The sequence below is a fragment of the Tiliqua scincoides genome, chromosome 1, assembly GCF_035046505.1.
Source record: "Tiliqua scincoides isolate rTilSci1 chromosome 1, rTilSci1.hap2, whole genome shotgun sequence".
Lineage (NCBI taxonomy): Eukaryota > Metazoa > Chordata > Lepidosauria > Squamata > Scincidae > Tiliqua > Tiliqua scincoides.
This window is the reverse complement of record NC_089821.1, coordinates 278185230-278205655: the sequence shown is the minus strand read 5'-3', so window position 1 is coordinate 278205655 and position 20426 is coordinate 278185230. Positions and strand designations below refer to the sequence as shown.

The 20426-nt window shown below is 42.8% G+C and overlaps 1 protein-coding gene across 2 annotated transcripts in view; it reads left to right on the top strand.

Annotated features, from left to right (window-relative positions):
• Positions 1–20426, top strand: part of MSRA (methionine sulfoxide reductase A) — a 239520-nt gene that overhangs the window by 110035 nt on the left and 109059 nt on the right. Inside the window, exon 3 of one of the 2 annotated variants that reach the window (XM_066611957.1) lies at positions 6503–6622. The exons of the other annotated variant lie outside the window; for it this stretch is intronic. Within the exon in view, the coding sequence (XP_066468054.1) occupies positions 6503–6622 (120 nt within the window). The remainder of the gene's footprint in view (positions 1–6502; positions 6623–20426) is intronic. 2 annotated transcript variants of the gene reach the window in all.

The following is a 20426-nucleotide window of genomic DNA, read 5'->3' as shown; positions in this document are numbered from 1 at the left end:
GGTTTTGTTGAGTGACTGGTCTTTTAGACTGTGAGCCCTTTTGGGACAGGGACCCATTAGATATTTGATTTTCTCTGTAAACCGCTTTGTGAACTTTTTGTTGAAAAGCGGTATATAAATACTGTTGTTGTTGTTGTTGTTGTTGTCTTGTTTCTTTGCTACTAATCCAGTCTCAGATTTCTCCGTTTCTCATAACACTAAAACTCAGGGTCACCTGGTGAAATTAATTGGCAGTAGATTTGGGACAAACTGAAGAAAGCATTTCTTCACACCAAGCACAGTTACTTTATGGAATTTTCTGCCACAAGAAGGGGTGATGGCTTAAATGGTTTTAAGAGGTGATTGAACAAATCCTTGGAGTGTACCTTTATCAGTGACTATTAATTATGACAGTTCTATGGAGCCTTCATCTCAAAGGTAGAATAACAGAAGCCAGAAAGCTATTTTCTTCATGTCGCCTTGGGATTGAGCCTCCCTGGGTGCCCTTCAGGGAGAAAGGTGGAATACAAATCAAATAAATAAAATAAATGTCCTGCTGGTGGGTTTTGATTCACCAGTATGGAAAGCAGGATCCTGGACTAGATGAACCTCTGCTGGTCCTTCCTTATGTTTGGGCAACCCAATCCTAACTAAATTCCCACACAGTGATGCAAGGTGTCCGTGTGGGCTAAGCTGCATCCTGTGGGGGAATTTCAGTTGTTGGAGGTCTCCTTGGGTTAAAGGGACATTTATCCCCTTGCTTCCAGGGTAAGCACCAGCAGCCACTATGGGTCAGCTTGGACCTGCACCAGATATCAGTGGTGCAAGTCCGATTTGATCTGTGCAGGCATATCGGACCTGGGAAGGGGAGTAGGATATGGTGCATGCCAGTGTCACCAAAACTACCCCCTCCCAGGCCTGATCTACCTACCCCTGCCTCCATTTCCACCTTCCTGACTGGTTACACCCACTTCTTGCCCTCTCTCACCTCTGCACCAAACTTAGGCTGCAATCCTAACCACACTTCCCTGAGAGTAAGTCCCACTGAACAAAACAGGACTTACTTCTGATTGTGCCCTTAATTGGTTTAATGGACATCCCTGTGGCTGCCAGTACCAGCAGAAAGGCTCTATCCTTCCTGCTGGCTGCTTGGCCTTCATGCCATCACAAAGGACATTACAGTACTTTTGTGACAGCCCACACCATCAGAACACGTGATCTGCTGGCACTTCTGGGGATAGGATTGAGCCATTAGATGGCCTTTCATTTTCTCCCAGCCCTGTGTCTCTGTGAAACCCAGTAGAAGATTTTCAGTGATCTTCTTCTAGCATGTGTCACTCCCAAATCTAGTCCACAGATCAACTGAATTGAATAGGTGTTGCTTTCTTTCTCATTGACTTCTGCAATGGGCATACTGAATGTCTCTTACATTAGACATTTCTGACAAAGGATTTGCTTTCATTTCTAGAAGTGGTCTTTTCTTGCCTTCGCAAAAATGCTTCTCCCTGATGTGCTAACTTTCAACATGCAGGGGGATTTTGATATGAGGGAGCTTTCAAGGATGCAGCATAACAGCTTCAGCCTAACATGGTCAGTTGTGGAAAGAGTCTACTCTTCCTGTTGCTCTGAATCAGCTCTGCCTTAACAGTGCTTAGTGAGTCAGGACAGGCTGCAGTTCTGAAAAGTTGTTTGGAAGCAGCAGCAGGATTGTCTCTGAAAATTTTCCCAAATAAATGTTTTTGTGGCTTTAGTTTGACTTCTGTTGAACAGAAATTGCTGTCTGCATGTCTTGCTACCTAAAGGAGGGATTTTTCTGCTTTGCTGTAAGCAGATTTATTCACCCAGCACTTTGTACAAGGAATGTTTGAGTCACTGTGACTTTGTTCTTGTACTTATAGAAAGCATAATACTTTATTTCAGTACAGTATATTTCAGGAATCATAAATGATGGAGTTGAGGCATCAGCTGTACAGCAGATAGAAGAGTGTGACCATATCATGAACAGCTTCTGTAGTATGACATGTATTTCAAGGCACCTCTTTAGCACGTAATCGCCATTTTCCTTGAGACTAGAGCCTTCAAGCAATCCAAAAAGCAAGCCTCAATGTGTCAGTTAATGGACTCTGGTGTGATGCATATGGTAGAAAGCAAACAATGAATTTTGCTGCTGGGATTTTGTAACTTCCTTTGTGATACTGTTCTCTGTGAAAAACCTATAGCATTCCTGATGCTGTTTGCAAAAGATTCTGGTGAGGATGGAGTTCTGGTAATGGAACAGTGTCTATGCCATCAGAAGATGTAGTAGGAGATACATCACCAGGGAAAAGATAAACAAAGGGTGGGTTTTGACTGAGAATCTGCCTTGTGTTTGACAAAGAATTCTGGGAGCGTTTCTTCCAGTGTCTGCAACCCAAGAAAACCTTTTGCACCTCTTGGCTTCTCAGGATTCCTTTTCTGATGAGGCGCTTCCAACTTCTGTGTCTTGCATTGAAACGACAATAAGAGCATAAGAACATAAGAAGAGCCCTGCTGGATCAGGCCAAAGGCCCATCTAGTTCATCTTCCTGTATCTCACAGTGGCCCACCAGTGGCCCCAGGGAGCACACAACACAACAGACACAATCTGCATCCCGGTGCCCACCTCTGCATCTGGCAATCAGAGGCAGCCTGCCTCTAAAACCAAGAGCTTGCACATACCTACTATGACTTTGTAACCTGTAATGAACTTTTCCTTCAGAAATGTGTCCAATCCCCTCTTAAAGGCATCCAGGCAAGGTGCCATCTCTACTTCTTGTGGCAAAGAGTTCCACAAACTAATTACACACTGGTAAAGAAATATTTTCTTCTGTCTGTCCTGACTCTCCCAACACTCAGCTTTCGTGGATGTCCCCTTGTTCGGGTGTTATGTGAGATGGAAAAGAGAGTCTCTCTATCCACTCTGTCCACCCCCTGCATAATTTACAAGCAGACAGTGTGAAGAGCATATGCTTTTGTAAGACCCAGTTCACACAGGCAGTAAACTTACTGCGAAAGGGAGTGTGCATCTCTATATGGGAAGCTGGTTGGGCAAAGGAACTTCAGAAGCAGCCCTCCTGATTGCAGCCATTAGCTAAACTGTTTGGGAAGCACAGGGTTGTGAGACCCAGAAAGTAGTTCTGCACAGTCTGCCTTCAGTCTTTCTGCCAGTTGGGATACAGAACATTCTGGATGTACAATTACTATATTCTTACATTGTAGGTGACATTGTCTCTTTGTTTTTGGTACATTTCAACCAGATGGAAAGATTAGAGCTGGGTGACTTTAGTAGGCGACTTTAGTTTGAAGTTGGTTTCTGAAGTTTCAAAGGCAGGCCATGCCTTTGTGATCTGTTTGATGGCATGTATGGCTTTGTTCTATTAACTGAGCTTTCAAAGAAACTTTGAAATTGGCTGAAGGGAGAAGAATTACTCTGATTCATTCCTAGAGAAGACCTCGCCTAAAACTCTTTGGAAAATAAATGAACACATATCTGTATGCTCACTAGAATCCAGCCCCACAATTTGAGTTAGAAAGTTGCTCATGGTTTCCAAACGAACTCCAAACACTGTTAAGATATGAAGGCCATCTTTTAAACAAATGTGGAGAAGTGATGGATGCTCAGGCTGTGTCCTATTGAAAGCGTGTGGATGTCTTCTCCTGGGTCAATCTGACCTATTACTGTCTGCTTTGGAGCAACTCTCCAGGGTCCCAGGCAGGAATCTTTCCCATCACTATTCCCTGAGGTCTTTGTACCTACAGATAGCAGGAATTAAGTCTAGGTCCATCTGTAAGAAAGAACATAAGAAGAACCCCACTGGATCAGGCCAAAGGTGCATGTAGTCCAGATTCCTGTATCTCATAGTGGCCCATCAGATGCCTCAGGGAACACTCAAGACAACAAGATACCTGTATCCTGTTGCCATTCCCTTGCATCTGGTATTCTGAGGTTGCCTGAGGTTGCCTGCACCCATCATGACTTGTACCCTATGATGGAATTTTCCTCCATAAATCTGTTGTGTTCCCTTTTCAAGGGCTCTAGGCCAGGTGCCATCACTGTATCCTGTGGCAAGGAGTTCCATAGACTAATTACATACTGCGTAAAGCAATATTTTCTTTTGTCTATTCTAACTCACCTGACACTCTATTTTAGTGGATGTCCCCTGGTTCTGGTATTGTGTGAGAGGGAAAAAAACATCCCTCTATCCATACCCTGCATAATTTTGTACATCACAATCATGTCCCCCTAAGGCACCCTTTTTCTAGACTGAAGAGCCCCAAACATTGTAACCTTTCCTCATAAGAGAGGTATTCCAGCCCAGTAATCATTTTGGTCGCTCTCTTCTGTACCTTTTGCATTCCTACAATATCTTTTTTGAGATGTGGTGACCAAAACTGGATGCAGTACTCCAGGTGTGGGCTTATTTATTGATTTGTACAGTCATTATAATATTGGCCCTATCTACATGTGCTATCTACTATTCAGCTGTGTTTGGATGTGTAGGGGAGGCTGTAGCAGCTTCATATTTTTGTTTCTCCAAGAGCCAAGCGTGTGTCATTTTCCTCCTTCTCTTTTTAAAAAAGTTTACAAAGCCATTTACAGATAAAATTAAAAAAATTAGATTGTTTCCCTGTCCCAAAAGGGCTCACAGTCTAAAAAGGTGTGGAAGATTCAGCAGCAAACAGCCTCTGGAAAACACAGTGCTGAGGTGAAAAGGGACTGTTACTCTCCCTTGCGAAATATAAATTTCTTACTTAAAACACCATACACCAGCCTGATTAATGACCAAAGTGCACTTTCATTCTTTTCTCTGTTAGAAAGCAGTCCAGTACCTCAAGATATTTATAAATTTGGGACCACCTTGGCTCACAGTTTTTAAGGTTGACTGGTCTGTTATCTAAATACTCCAAGGAGAAATCCACACTAGTCTTGAAAATGCAGGCTGCCCACCTCTTATTTCCAGGTACAATTTTATATTTCTGGGTTTCCTTTGTCCTGTCTTTTGTGCGCATATATGACAGTGGTCAAAGCACAACTAAGAGGCTCTTAATGAGGCAGTCAGGACTCCCATAGCCTGCTACTGAGTGTCTGTCTACACAACAAAGAGACCCTCAATGCAAAGAATAGGCAATCTATCTCTAGCAGCCTATACAACCAACTAGTTTCTGGCAGGGAGTGTCTGTTTACACAACAAAGGCACTAGACTGGGCTGATAACTGCAGTGTATGAAGCCTTATTCCCCCCAGAGTTGTTTCAGTTTTGGGGTTTGCCTGAATATCCAGAGCTTTCAAAGCAAAATGGCTGATGTGAGAACAGGTCATAAGGAGGTGGTAAAATAACTCTTTCTTTCTTTGACTTCACTCTTGAGACTGATAGCACCACAGAATCCATGAAACCCAATTGCCTGACAATTAAAACTTGTGGCTTTGTGAAAGGAAATAAGAAAGGCATGTTTCCTTTCTTCCACATGAAGCCTTTTTTCTTCACAGGGAAATGCATTTAAGGTGGCTCCCTTTGTGCTGGTGCTCCATTTGCTGTTTAACTGGGACCTGCTCTGGAGCATTTAATTTTATGGAGAGGATTCTCTGGCACTGTATATGTGTGGATATTTGCTGACTCCTGTCTGTGGACCATGACTATTGGTAGAATCCTTTTGAAGTCAGTGAAATTTTGCTGAGTTGAGATTCCCACTTACTTGGCTAACTGGCCATGTCGGTGAATGAATACTTCATTTTTATGTGCACTTTGAATATTATTTGCATGCATAAATTGGTTAGCCTGAGAAGGCTTTTTTCCTCCTTTCCTGTATGATCTCTAATTTAGTTAATTATTGCTCTGCCACCTTTAAAGATTGCAGATGCCAGGAAGCAGAACATTAAATGAATGTTTGCCATTAATACAAATTATTATGTTTTGACAGTTTGCTAATCAGCTGAAAGAAAATTATGCTGCAAATATATGTACAATTGCCATTTAACAAACCCTAAGGCTTGCACATGGATGGGGGGATTCTCTTCTTGAAAGGTTGCACATTTTGAAAGCCAGAGGTACTTTTGGTAAAACAAACCACCTAAAGTGAGGAAGAATCAATTTCTTTAAGCCTGTATAATTAAGAAGATACACACCAATCTTAATGTTAATTTTATTGCTCTTTGCAATTCTGCATCCATATTTTTCTTGTTGGGAGAGGCCATATCTCTAGGAGGAAAAGAAGATTTTGAGTAGGGCAGTATTTGGCAATGAGATGATGAGAACCCATCCTGTAAGATCTTTTGAAGTTTTGTTACCTTCTGAGGTATGGCTTGCGATGTCCTATGAGAGGGCCTTCTGTTGTGGTGGCCTTCTGTTTTTGGCTTTGTGTTTCTTTTACCATGTTGTGTTTTTTAACATTTTATTTTATCAGTTGGTTTTTAGCTATCACCTATTATGCTACCTGTTTTGAATGGAAAGGTGATGTATAATTTATAAAAAAAATAACAGCAGTGTTTCATGGTTTGTGTCATGCAGGAATGGGCTGTTTCTGGGGGGCAGAAAGGAAGTTTTGGAGGCAAAAAGGTGTTTACTCTACTCAAGTGGGTTATGCAGGAGGACATACCACCCATCCTATCTATGAAGAAGTCTGTTCAGGTAAGGCAGTTTCTTTCACATCTGAATGGTGGCCAGCTGAGCAGGGAGTCGGGGGTGGGTATCTGCCTGTAAAGGCTCATCCAGGGATGGGGAAGGATAGTGGGAAGGAGAAGTGGGAGATGTGGAGAACAAGTGAGGAAGCTCAAGAAGGAGGAGTAGCCATGAAGGGACAGGGAGGCATGGAGAAGCTGGATAGGCAGATGAAGAGGCTTCCACCCACTGAGTCTGGAAGGGAGGAAAGCCCTGACCCCAGACTGGCAAGGGGGGGAAGGTGTGTTCAGTAGGTTTCACACGTTAAAAATTGGTTGCTTGTGTTTAATAAAGTGGCCCAAGTTAAACCCTTGTGCAGTCTGGTGTCTTTGTTAGTGGGTCCAAGGGTAAACAGAATGTCAGATGCAGGAGAATGATTGTGAGATACAGGTATCTTGTGGTCTTGTGTGCTCCCTGAGGAATCTGGGGACTACTTTGAGATACAGGAATCTGGAATAGATAAACCCTAAGCCTGATCCAGCAGGGTTCTTCTTTGTTCTTATGACCCAGCAACACAGGTGCAGCACCTGGTGAGGGGCATGCTGTGCTGTTTACACCTACACTCCAGGGCTGGGTGACTTGCGTATGTTTTGAAAATGTATGCATATTTGTATAGTTTACTCTTTTGCATAATTTATTTCTCTTCTGCTAGTGATATGGAGTAGGGGAGGGAGTAGTGCCATTTGAAATGAGGTCCCTCAGTGGTTGGAAATCCCACTCAGTGCCCTCCCCAAAAACTTCTGTGGTTGTTCATCATGCAATGCGCACACCCTTTCAAGTCAATCTTTGCAGCCTTAAGGGTGGGAACCTTTCCCTTTAACAAAAAGAAAAGACAAGATAGCAGGATATCTCAGAATGTTGTACACTTGATACAAAATTTCGAATCTGTGGAGACAGTTTGCAGAATATGCACAGCCATGGCAATTTGTATCTAGTGATGCTTACTTAGACCCCTTGGTCTTCAGAACGTGACTGACTTTGGCTGCAATCTTATACACACTTTTCTGGGAGTAATTTCCACTGAACTGAGAAAAACTGATTTCTTAGTAGACATGCATAGGATTGTATTACAAGTAAATGTGCAGCTTGCATGCCTAACTCAGGTGGTGTATTCATGCAAGGGGAGAAAGGAGTGAAGCCACCTAAGGAGTGTGCCCTTTTGATTGCCTAGGCTGCTGGTGCACAATCAGAGTTGTGCCCCAGGCACTGTGCCATTGCAGTGAATGGACCTTTTATCTGATAGATTAAGCAAAGCATATCTCTCAGATTATGCCATAAGTCACCTTGGGGGCAACAAGGTGTCTTGGGCTCATACAGAATAGACTTTATCTAAAGGTGTTATCGCAGGCAATCGAACTCTTTTCTAGTACAACTATCACCTTAATGAGGATCCCCTATCTTTTAAACTGTCTCTGCGTCCTTAAAGCTTTTGGCAGGTAGGCTCGCCTCATTTTGATTGTAGAGTGCTGCTAACTGAAACCTGGAGCAAACCCAGTGCCCTCCTTATGCTTTTACCATATTGCTTTGGCAAGATGGATTCAGGACTGCATCGATTTGAAGGAGTAATAGAACTGCTCAGTTTTCTGAAGCTGATGCTTTCCTGATAGGGAATTATTTTTACATCACAGTAAATTGTCCTACAGATGTAAATGTGAAAAGACATTTGCAATGGATAAGTGTCTTGGGCTATTTCCAGTGCCTTTGATTCAATACACAAATACACATTTTTTGGCAAGCATTATGTGAACATGATGCTCATTCACTATGAAATATCTCTTCATAGTTTGCTTACAGATGTTCAGAACAATTCTTTGTTTATCAATGTATTCATAAGCTATTTGAAATCTGCACATCTCAAGTGGAACTGAATCTGATGGAGGGAAAAGCGACTTGGTTCATCAGCTGCTTCACTGCAATTACCCCTCCACCCCCTGAACACACACAATTTGTGTTACATCTGTGCTGCCTAGCAGCATGCTTCCTTGGGTAGGACTATTTCAACTGGGCTTCCTGTGGGCCCCTCAAGGGCAGCAGTGCAGGGACCCCAGAGAGTTGAGCTAAGGCTTGTCAGGTCAGCAGGGGAGGATAGCCCTTGCCTTCCCGATAGCAGAGTGGCATGGGAGTGCAGGGAGATAGCACAAGAAGCAGGCAATCCCAAACAGAGCCAAAGAAGCAGACACAGGCTTGTTTGTTGCAAAAGCATGTATTGGTAAAGGAGCAGGCAGAAGAGTAGTCAGTCAAAAGGTCCAGAAGTCAGGGTTACAGCAGGTCACAGTCACGATAAGCAATCCAAGTCAGTACACAAATCAGCAGCGTGACACACATAAATTCCATCACAGCAGCCCACATTTGGTGTCTGTTCTTGCCCCCATATATACCAGGGCCAGCCAATCAGAATAGGGCGACCTCATCGTCACAAGACTGTCTTGTGACTCATTCTGATTGGCTGTCCAGTGGTGCATTGCACCACTCCGCCATAGCCTACGTGACTCTGCACACATCTTCCCAGGTCACATGGCTCCCATCTAACACAGGTGCAGTTGATTGCTAATCACAAACATATACATTGCTGCTGTTCCTTTGTTTGCATTTCATACCAGGCCTGGACATCAAGGCCCCTCCAGCCACATCCTGGCTTACAGCAATTCAGGGCCTGGGATGCCAAAGGCCTGACAAGGCTTTAACACACTGTACCTCCCTGGTATCTCTCTTTCCTACCCACTGTCTCAGATTTGTATTCAATTGTATAGTCTTTTTCTTGTCAGCCACTTTAAATAGGCTTTCATAGAAAAGTGGAACTAACAATAAATGATTGAAATAAAAACTTTTTTCCATTCTATTTTTGATCAAAACTTGAATATGCAACTGTCAGCACAATCCTAGGCATGTCCACTCAGAAGTAAGTCCCATGGTATTCAATGAGGCTGACTCCCAGGAAAGTGGGCATAGGATTCCAGCCTTTGCTCGTAAATTTAATAAATAAATATTCATAATTTTCTGGAATTTAGAGTCTTTACAAATAGAGTAAAATTCCAGTAATCCTGTATCATCAGGATCTCGGTGGTGACGGCAGAGGCAGCAGAGGAAGTGGGGCAGGCAATTTGTTATTACAGACACTTGTTCCTGAAAGAGCCACAGAACCCGGAAGAGCTTTTCAGCGATTTTCAGTGCTGTGCGCCAAACTCCTATGGCACACCTGCGGACCTTACATGGCACACCGGTTGAAAATTGCTGCCTTAATGTATAAATTTGATCATAGAATGAAGTGTTAACATCAACTACAGCACTTACCATTATTGTTGCAATGTTGTTGTTTGGCACTCTCATCCTGGTTATCATCTTCTTCCTTTGGTTTTTATGATCACAGCTTCACTGAAAGTGGTGCTGTAGTGTCACTAATGGTTTCTATGTCTGGTTCATCTTTGTCCACATCTCACCATTTTCAGTCTCGTTTTCTGTGAACTTTGCAATAACATTCTTCTGGGAATCTTTCTAGCTCTTCTGCAATTTCTAATTTCTGTTTCAGCGTCAGCATTGCATTCTTTCTTTTTATACTTCTCTTACCACCAGTACCCTCATTCACCTTGGATGCCATCACTACTCTCCAATGGGCAAAAATATTCCAAGTACTGTACAGTATAAATGCAAACAGCTGGAGAAAACACAATGCCAGTGGTATACTGATCTGGTCCTCATCCAATCTGTGCAGCTCAACTCCTTTCGCCACTGCCTCATGACACATTCTTTGTGGAAGTTCAGTCACTTCCGCATTCATTTTGATGCCTATCTGAATTGCCACAGTATTGGACGCAGGTTATTGGAATGTTACTGTAGTTGTACATGGAAACTTGTTCTATTTAATGATAATAAATAATAAACTTTATTTATATCCCGCCCTTCTCCCCGAAGGGACCCAGGACAGCTTACAACATATTAAAAACAGATTAAAAACATAATTTAACTGCAAATAAAAACATATTAAAACACATTAACAGATACCCATAAAAACAGTAGTCAGATAAAAAGTCAGATAAAAAGAGCAAAACGCAGCAATTCATAGAGGAATCAGGCCTGTAAAAATACTAAAAGATATAGAAAAGATGTTAAAAAAGGCCATGAAACTCAGAAGGCTTGTTTAAACAAAAAAGGTCTTCAGGCCTCGCCGAAAAGTCTCAAGAGAGGGAGCCATTCTCAAATCAAGGGGAAGGGAGTTCCATAACATTGGTGCCACTACTGAGAAGGCCCTATTTCTTGCCGCCGCCTCATGTACCTCCTCAGGTGGTGGCACTTGTAAAAAGGCCTTCTCTGATGACCTAAGAGGATGAGCCGGATTGCACGGAAGTAGGCGATCTCTGAAATTTTACACTTTTTTTTTTGTTACGATCACAAGCAAAGTCATTTCTTTGGCTAATGCTTAATCTAGGCTGCAATCCTATGCATACTTACCTGGGAGCAAGATGCACTGAATTCAAGGGGAGTTACAGGGGAGTTACTTTGAGTAAACATGCATAGGGTTATGCCCCATGCTTTTTCTCTACAGCTGTCAGTTTATCTTTAGTATGCATGAGAGTCTTTTAATTAATAGCAATTTAAATGTATGCAACCTGCACTCACCGCTGTTGCCATGATACCTACAGTGTAGTTTAGCAGATTATGCTGGTCACACAGTTAGCTTTCTGAAGGGGGACCCTGATTTGATAGTCTGGTGGCAGCTATGGAATGACTCAACCATAATATCTTCATTCCATGCTGCTTCCTATCCTGTCATTCATTTGGCAATTCATTCCTGAAGGCTTCTGCTGTCTTTTTTGTGTTTACCACACTGGGAGAAGTAGCAAACACATCAGAAGACAGTAGAAGCCTTCAGGAAGACCTTGACAAAATGGGATACTGAACTGAAATAAATATGATGTTCAACTGGGACAAATGCATGGTTCTGCACTTAGGCAAAAATAACCAAAATCACAGGTATAAAATGAGAGATACCTGGCTTGGCAGCACAGCATGTGAGAGGGATCGTAGTTATAGTGGATCACAGGATGAACTTGGGTCAGCAGTGTGATGCAGCTACAAAGAAGGCAAACACAGTTTTGGCCTGTATTAATAGAATTGCACCTTCCTAGTCATGAGTACAGGCAGCCGCTACTTAACATTAGTTTGCTTAATGATGGACCGCATATATGACGGTGATCAAAGCACAATAAAGATGCTCTTAATGAGGCAATCGCATCTCCCATACCCTGCAGCAGAGTGTCTGTTTACACAACAGAGAGGCTCTTAATTCAAAGAAGAGGCACTCTAGCTCCAGTAGCCTGTGCAACCAACTAGTGTCTGGCAGAGAGCGTCTATTTACACAACAAAGGCAATAGATTGTGCTGATTGTTCACTTAATGACCTAATCACATAACAACAGGGATTGGAGAACATATCCCCATCGTTAAGTGGAGCACACCTGTAGTTGTGTTTCTGCTTTGTGTTGGTCAGACCTCACTTGGAATACTGTGGCCAATTCTGGGCACTGCACTTTAAGAAATATGTAACCAGTAGGGTATCTGGGAGGGCAATGGGGGCAAGTGCCCCAGGCGCCAGGTTTGGGGGATAGTGCCATGACTCGCCCCCATTGGATTTTTGGCGCACTCAGGAACTGCACCAACAGTGGCTGCAGGAGTGCTGATCTGATGGTTACCCTCTTCTCCTCCCCTTTCTTTAAAGAGGAGGAAAAGAGGGTGGCCCTCAGATCGGTGGTGGCTGCTCCTGCAGCCACTTTTGATGTGGTCCTTGACCGTGTCTGAGGGGAGGAAAAGAGGGCAGCCCTCAGAATGGTCAGGTAGCTGGCTGCTTCTAGCTCCACTGGAGCCTTTTGCACTGCTGCTATGTGGCGCAGAAGGCTTCATCTGAGTTTTCTGGCATCGCTAGAAGTGGCACCCAGGAGGCAACCGTTGCTTCTAGCAGTAGCTTCCAGGAGGCAGATGCCGCTCCATTGGAGCTTTTCTGTGCTGCTAGATGCAGTGCCCAATTCCTGGAAACTACACCAAAAAGTTCCAATGGAGCATGGACCGCCTTCTTTCTCCTCCCTTTTTTTAAAAGGGGGAAAGGAGGCAGCGGTGCAGAAGTAATTGCAGTGACGCAATGACATCACTGCAGTTACTTCTGGTTCGGGGGTGGAAGCAGATGTGGGGACAGCCCCGGTGGGAAAAGTGCCAGGACTGCCATCGTATGCAGCCAAACTGGAATGAGTTTGGAGAAGAATGATGAGGATGATCAGAGGGCTGGAGGGCAAGCCCTATAAGGAAAGCGTGAAGGAACTTTTAGCCTGGAGAAGAGAAGGCTGAGATGGGATAAAATAGTGCTTTTCAAATATCTGAAGGGCTGTCATATGGAATAAGGAACAAATTTGTTCTCAACTGCCTCTGAGAGTAGATCTAGATTCTGTGAGTACAAACTGCAAGAGATTCTGGCTGGAAATCTGGAAGGAATTCTTGATGATAAAAGCAGTTTGGCAGTGGAACAGATTGCTGAGGGAAGTGGTGGACTCTCCCTCACTGGAGATCTTCAAGCAGAGGCTGGAAAGGCACTTCCTGGAGGTGTTCTTGCAGGATTTCCTGTTGCAAGCAAGCAAGATGACTTATGGGTACTTTCCAACTCTGTGATTCTATTTACCATTGTTTTCTCATTTCTTCAAAACATTTTTATTCAGCTTCTGTTAAATAAAAGAATAAAAAGAAAAGTGGATGAAATACAAACAGCCATTCAGTCTATATAGCATAACCAGATTACTAAAGTCAATCTGGTAACAAACACTCAGTTAAAAAAGGTAAAAAAATTTTACATAACTGGCTAAAAGGCAGAAAATAATCTGTCACTTGTTTGTCTAAATGCATATGCTCAGCGGGAAGCAAAGTTGTTGATGATAATTGATTATTTTTGTCTAGGCAGTCATTTACAGCAAACTGAATATGTCAAAATTCCTTGCAAAAAAACTTTGCAAGGTTCACTGCAAGCAGAATTCATTATGCAGATGTTGCAAGCTGCATCAATATTATGCAATTATTTGATGCTCCTTTATTCAGGCATTGGGGCAGTTGCTACTGGTGGAAGGATATTGGGTGGAATAGCAGTGCACTCCAGTACAATTTTCTTTGAGGCTGGGAACTTGGGGCATGATATGGCTCTATCATACTCTTGCTTCATTCCTGTTGATTTCAGTGAGTCTTGTACAGGAGAGAAGTTCCAACCTAATTGTGACTGTGCTGGGTGGGTTTTGCTTCACATGCATAGTTTAAACAGGTTTCTTCAGATTATCACAACAGAATATTTGAGGAAACAAAGAAATGAGATTGGCTGTGCTAAGGAGGATCTCTAGTTAGGTTCTAGATGTTTCTGAAGGTTTGTGGTGGGAACTCCATGGCATTCTGTTTGCACCCCTCCTTCTTAACTCAGCAATAAGAAATTCAAAGTTGCCTTGGCAAGGTCCCCTTCTCCATCCTGAAATTGCCCCCCCTCCGCTACCACCTCTATGGCACAGGCTGGGTTCATCAGTGGCGGACACACACTGCTGCCAGTGCTTTGCACCAGCGGCTCTCATATGCTCAGCAGCAATTCATTGTTCACGATGGTTCTGTACCATTTATAAAAGTGGAGCTCGAGTTCTACTGCCATAAATAGCCCATAGGATTAGGTTGTTAATGAAGCTATTCACTTCAAACCTGTTGTTTGAAAAATATATTTGTAGTTCCCTTCCATTCTATGATTCTACGACATATTTTGAGTTTTTGACTCTCCCCTTTTGGAGGGCTGCCCCTCACTTCTTCTGCTTGTGGTTTCTTACAGTATCCAGAAAAGATGCATCAAGGGCGCTGTGACTGCATGTGTGACCTTAGCCCCAGGCAGTCACTGACATAGGAAGCTTGCCTCAGTGCAGTGACCCTTGTTTTAGATCAGGAGTGCCCAAAACCCGGCCCAGGGGCCACTTGCGGCCCTCAGGGACTCCCAATCTGGCCCGCGGGGAGCCCCCACTTTCTAATGAGTCTCTGGCCCTCCGGAGATTTGCTGGAGCCCATGCTGGCCCGACACAACTGCTCTCAGCGTGAGGGTGACTGTTCGACTTCTCACGTGAGCTGTGCGACAAGGGATGTTTGCCGTTTAACATCTGCAATGCAGTAGCAGCAGCGAAGGAGACACCTGCCTTGCTTTGTGCAAGGTCTTTTATAGGCCCTGAGCTCTTGCAAGACCTTCATTCATTCATGTAAGTTCCATCTCTAATATATTCATTTATGTAAATTTATTCAAATTTTATTCCCGGCCCCTGCTACAGTGTCAGAGAGATGATGTGGCCCTCCTGCCAAAAAGTTTAGACAGCCCTGTTAGATCAACCATTTTCAACCACTTTGCTGTGGCACACTGGTGTGCCGCAAGTGGTCCACAGGTGTGCCACAGGAATTTGAGGGAAGGTCATTTATTAGTAGGGCCAATGGGGGATGTGAGCTCCCACTGGCAGCATGGTGTGCCTTGTCAATTGTCAAAAACCTGATGGTGTGCCTTGACAATTTTAATGCCTTGTCAATGTGTCTTGAGATGAAAAATGTTAAAAATCACTGTTTTAGATTCTTTCATATAAAAAGCATAAGCATAGAGGTGGGTGGCACAAAGGAGAGGCGTGGGAACCCCTTCTTTCTTAAGGTGGCACTGTGGTTTTTCAAATGTTAATGACCTTTTAGAGAAGGGTGGGGACAATACATAGATTCCTTTCTTTCCCTCCAGGTTCACTCATCCTGTACCTAGTAATTTTTTTTCCTTAAGATATTCCACTATCAGGTGGAGATACAGCATGGAGACAAGTCTTTGCTATCTTGGTAATGTAACAGAGACATTATTACACCTTACCATATGTGTGTGTAGCTTTCTGTAATGCTTTAGTTGCATAATTAAACTATAAACATTATCCTCATTTTCTGTAGCTTCTAAGGATACCTGAAGGGTTTCGAGAACAGTCTCTGAAGAAGAGCACAAGATTAAAGTCTTTAGACAGTAATGAGAATGGTTCAGAACATTTCCTTTTATTGTTCAAGCCATTGTGAAGAGAATGGATTCCTGTTGGGCTTTTGTCTTGTATTCCTTACAGCCTCTCTTATAAGAACAGTGCATAAGAATTTAAATGACTGATTTACAGATTCTGTGGAGGCTATCAGTTCCCTGTGTAGCCTTGACAGTTCCAAATTCTTCTGTTTGTTTAGTGATGCTGTTCTGTCACTTTCCTTGGTTAGTCTACCTCACCTAGGTGGGCAGATCAACCTGTCAAGTGCTGTTATATGATCAGAAAGAATGTTTGGTGTTATCAAATACCAGTTTTAGCCCTTAGGCTATTCCTTCCTATTATTTTATTGTAGTACATATGAATTTGATATGACCAAAATAAAAACCAAAAAAACAAAAGCATTCCATACCAGTTTTAAACTGCATTCCAAGGAGCTCTAGGGTCTCTTCAGGTGAATACCAGGGATTCCTTGAGGATACCAGGAATTCATTTTTCACATTTTTATACCACCCTCTCTCTAAGGTGCTCAGGGTGATATACATGGTTCCTTCCCTCCTCTTCTCTTCATAACAATCTTATGAGATGGTTTATACCATCTCATAAGGTATACAAAAATTTGATATACCTTTGATATTTGATATCAAATTTGATATATATTTGATATTTGAGAGGTATAAATATTTACAAAAATGTAAATGCAGTAAACATTTACAAAAAGAGCCTTTCCCTAATTTTCTGAAACTATTTTCTGGGCTTTGTGCACCTGGAGCACACTTAGTAAATGGCATATATGAAGTGCATTTGCATATCTACACTTGATTTTCTAAATATTGCATTCCAAAACCCCAAACCTTTATTGTGTTTCTTGCATGCTATTGTCAAATACTGAAGTCTTGCATTTCTGGGTTTGACAACATTGCATGAGGGATATGCTTTTCTCACTCAGGCAAGGAAGAAACGGTTTGACTTGCACCAGGCACAGGTTGGATGGAGTCAGTGATGGCAGCAATGGGCTGAAATGCACCCCAAGTCTGCCACCCTCTTGAACCCCTCACAATCTGCTTCTGATGCAACCCATGGCTGGGCCAGTAGTACATTTCCCTCCTCTTCCTCTGTTGTCACCCTTGTGTCAATATCTATATTGTAAGCACCTCAGGGCAGGGACCTGCCATCTCATGCTTTGTTAAATGTCTCATACCTAAGTGGGGCAGTTTTATTCAATGATGTCAAGTCATCATGAAGATCTCTTTCAGCACAGCAATCCGAAGAGCTCATTTGGGTAATTGTGTTCTGATGGCATCCTGTACAAAGTGGGCAGGGCTAGCTGCTGAAAATGGACGGCATCTTCTGAGAAATTTGTATGCTTGGTCTGGAGGTGAAGATGGGAGGAGTGGCACATGGGCTGATTGAAGTGGATTGCTATAGTCCTGGGCTATAGTCCTGTAAAACCATAGTCCTGGGCTATAGGAGGGAAGGGAGGAGGGACACTGGAGTAAAACAAGGAAATGGACCCCAGCTGCTACAAGTGAACATTTCCAAAGGGTGGCAGATGGTCTAGGCTGTCTGCTCACATATTTCTTGTTTATCGTGTTTTTTTTTTACATCCAATATTCTTATTTCCCTCCCAAATCAAAGCCCTCGATCCCTTAATGACACAGCACTAAGGAGCCATGGTGATAATAATGATGACGTTTACAGGACACATCTTATTTCCTTGAAACTGTAATATTTCTGTAATTACTGTGTGTAATATTATATCCACCATTTATACTCTGCCATTCCTGAGGGGCAAACACTCCATATGTTGTGCACAGTCTCTTTCACATTAGGGTAATGATTCTGAGTAATTTTAAAATGAGGGGCCTTCATAGCCTATTTTGTATTTAAATGAGAAAAATTTAAAGCTCTGTCTTCGTAAGCATGCCATTAATAAGGCTGCATCAGGTTCATGAGCAGCGCTAAATGAGGAGGATAAATTCTAGCCATGAATTCTCTGGGCTTCAAATGGGCTTCTTTGCTTGTTTCTTGAGGAGCTAATTTGGTTCTTTTTTTTAAATTGCTATTTGAGACATAAACACTTACGGAGTGGCCTTGGGCAAGTTGCTGTCTCTCACCACTAGCTAGCTACCTCCAAAGAAGGTGAAGGATAAAGAAGAAGGGTTGGAGATTAGTGTAACAAATAATAATGTTTTGTATGGAGGTTACAGGCGATGGCAAATTTGTGATTGGGTAAGTCTATTGAAGGTCTAAGCACTTGTGCCCTGGAAGTTAGCACTGTAGGAGATGTGCAGTGCTGTTCTTCCTTGCTAAAGCCTAGCAATACAAAACACAGGATTTGATGCCATTGAAATATGCCAGACTGGACTGGAGAAACACAGGATGATGATATTATTGGAGAAGGAGGAGCAGGACCAGAGTTGTGGGGCTTCTCTTTTTGGTGGAAATTGTTGACCTCTAGTAATGTCTAGCTCTGCCTTGAACAAGAACCGACCTAGACATGCTAAGCAGTTGGCTGTATGTTAACGTGTGTTTACCCTGTTCCTTCACATTTAAATGGAAGTGGTGGGTCTCCTGTTTACACAAAAAGGAGTATAGGGGAGGAGAGTGAAACCAGCTCTTTTCCCTGCCTTATGTCACAGCTTTCTTCCTGTCATGCTTACTGCTAATATTGGAGTTGTAACAGAGAAAACCTGTTTAAAAGCTGCAGAGTGCATGAAAATAAGTTGGAGGAGAGATGGGTTTTGCTCTTCTTCCTTATATGCTCCTTTATGTACAAAAGGTAAATCTCCTCCCACCTTACTTTTCATTCACCTCTAGTCTGGCCCAAATCCGACAGAAATAGAACATTGCTAATTTATTAATGCTCTTAATTGGACCAGACAATGCTTACAAGTCCAGAAAGTAAGTTTTGAGCAGTGGCATAGCTAGCAGGGGGAAGGACTGGTCCGACCCGGGTACCATCCTGGGGGGTGACACACCACAAATGCCCCAACATCGCTAACATATGAAGGTTCAGAGCAACCCCATCATGCCATATATCGTTGGATGTGGATGTTCCAGTGGAATGCAATGCAAAAAACCGGATTGAAATATCGCCTTTCCATCAAAAGTTATGGCCAAAAAACCGGAAACAAAAAAAAATGCATGGAACCCTATGGAAAATGAAACCGAGACATAACGTACATTTACTCGCGAGTAGGCAAACTTGCCATAGTTCGTCAGAAAGGGCAGGCTGAGAGGAATCCAGTGACACCAGAATGGTTCCTATCCAATGAAAGCAGCCCCCCAAAAACACCCAAAAAGGAAGTCCCTCCCTCCAAGCAGACGAATGTATTGAGCCCTATGGAAAGAGAAAGTAAGCCACAAGGTCGCATTTACTCGTGAGTAAGCAAATGTGCCTTAGCTCCTGGTCCAGTCAGGCAAAGAGGAATGCAAGGCTAGTTACATTACATGGTACATGATGAAAGTGAAGCTCAAGAAATGCTCTAGAAGGCAGCACCCGACAAAGAGTAAAACAGAGGCTTCAGCCGGTAAGGTCCATTTTATTTGTTTTTAGACCTGTAAAACCAGGTGGGTCCTGATAGTGCTATGCTTGAAATATAAGAATTTACACTGAACTGGGCACTGAGGAGGGCTGAAAATCTCACTGATATTTTTTTTTGGGGGGGGGGGTGTTCTTGCAGCAGGCTACAGTGAAAATTCACTTGGTGGAACAGGGCTGGTTTCCCCTTATTTGATTATCTGTTTTTCTTTAATTATTTATAATTATTTTATTTTGCTTGATAATGTCACTTCCAGCCATGGCATCACTTCTGGTGGGTCCTGGACAGATTGTCATTCTAAAAAGTGGGTCCCAGTGTTTAAGATTTGAGAAGCACTGCCTTAACTCAAAACAGGCCATTGAGACATCCGGGGGGAGGGGGCGGTGACACCTGGTGACCAAAACTCTGGAAATTGTGGCTTTTAGGAATAATACCATCATGTTATATACCATTTGATGCAGAATTTCATCCATTGCTTGTGGGGGAATATTCACTGCATTTATTTTCTGGTTATTATTATTACTTGTTTCGTGTCATCACTATTACTGTCTCTCAGTCTCACCTACCTCACAGGGTTGTTGTGAGGACAAAATAAGGGGAGAAACCATGTATACCACCCTGAGCTGCTTAGAGGAAGGGTGGTATAAAAATGTGGATTAATTAATTAATAATATAATAATTAATTAATTATGTCGTATTGGGTGACAAAAATTTATGGGCCCCGGGTGTCAAATGACCAAACTACGCCTCTGGTTTTGAGTTAAACAGAACTCTCTGAAGAGTGTGTGTGTTTCATACCAGGACATAGTGATTTACCAGTCTGTAATGCTGGTGGGGTGCATGTCAGCGTGCTCACTGGCTTTGTACCAATTTGGAGTTCACTCAGCTCAGCTGTGGATTGTAATGCTTAGAAATGGCATCCTTTTGAGTGTTCCAGTGGACCATAGGCCTAGAAGAGGGAATCCAGGCCAGTATGAATGGCATGGAGACACAGAATATTTTTCACATATTGGATAGTTTTAGATAATCAGTGAAGATTTATAGCATATTCAGTGCTCCTGTAAGTGGACACCTTTTAGAAGAAAGTGAGAGCTCATGCAAGGGCAATAACTAGACTGCCACTACAACTTATGTACGTGTTACTGGGGAAAATCAGAGATGTACTCAATGTTTCAGCAAAATTCTATAGACTGATTAT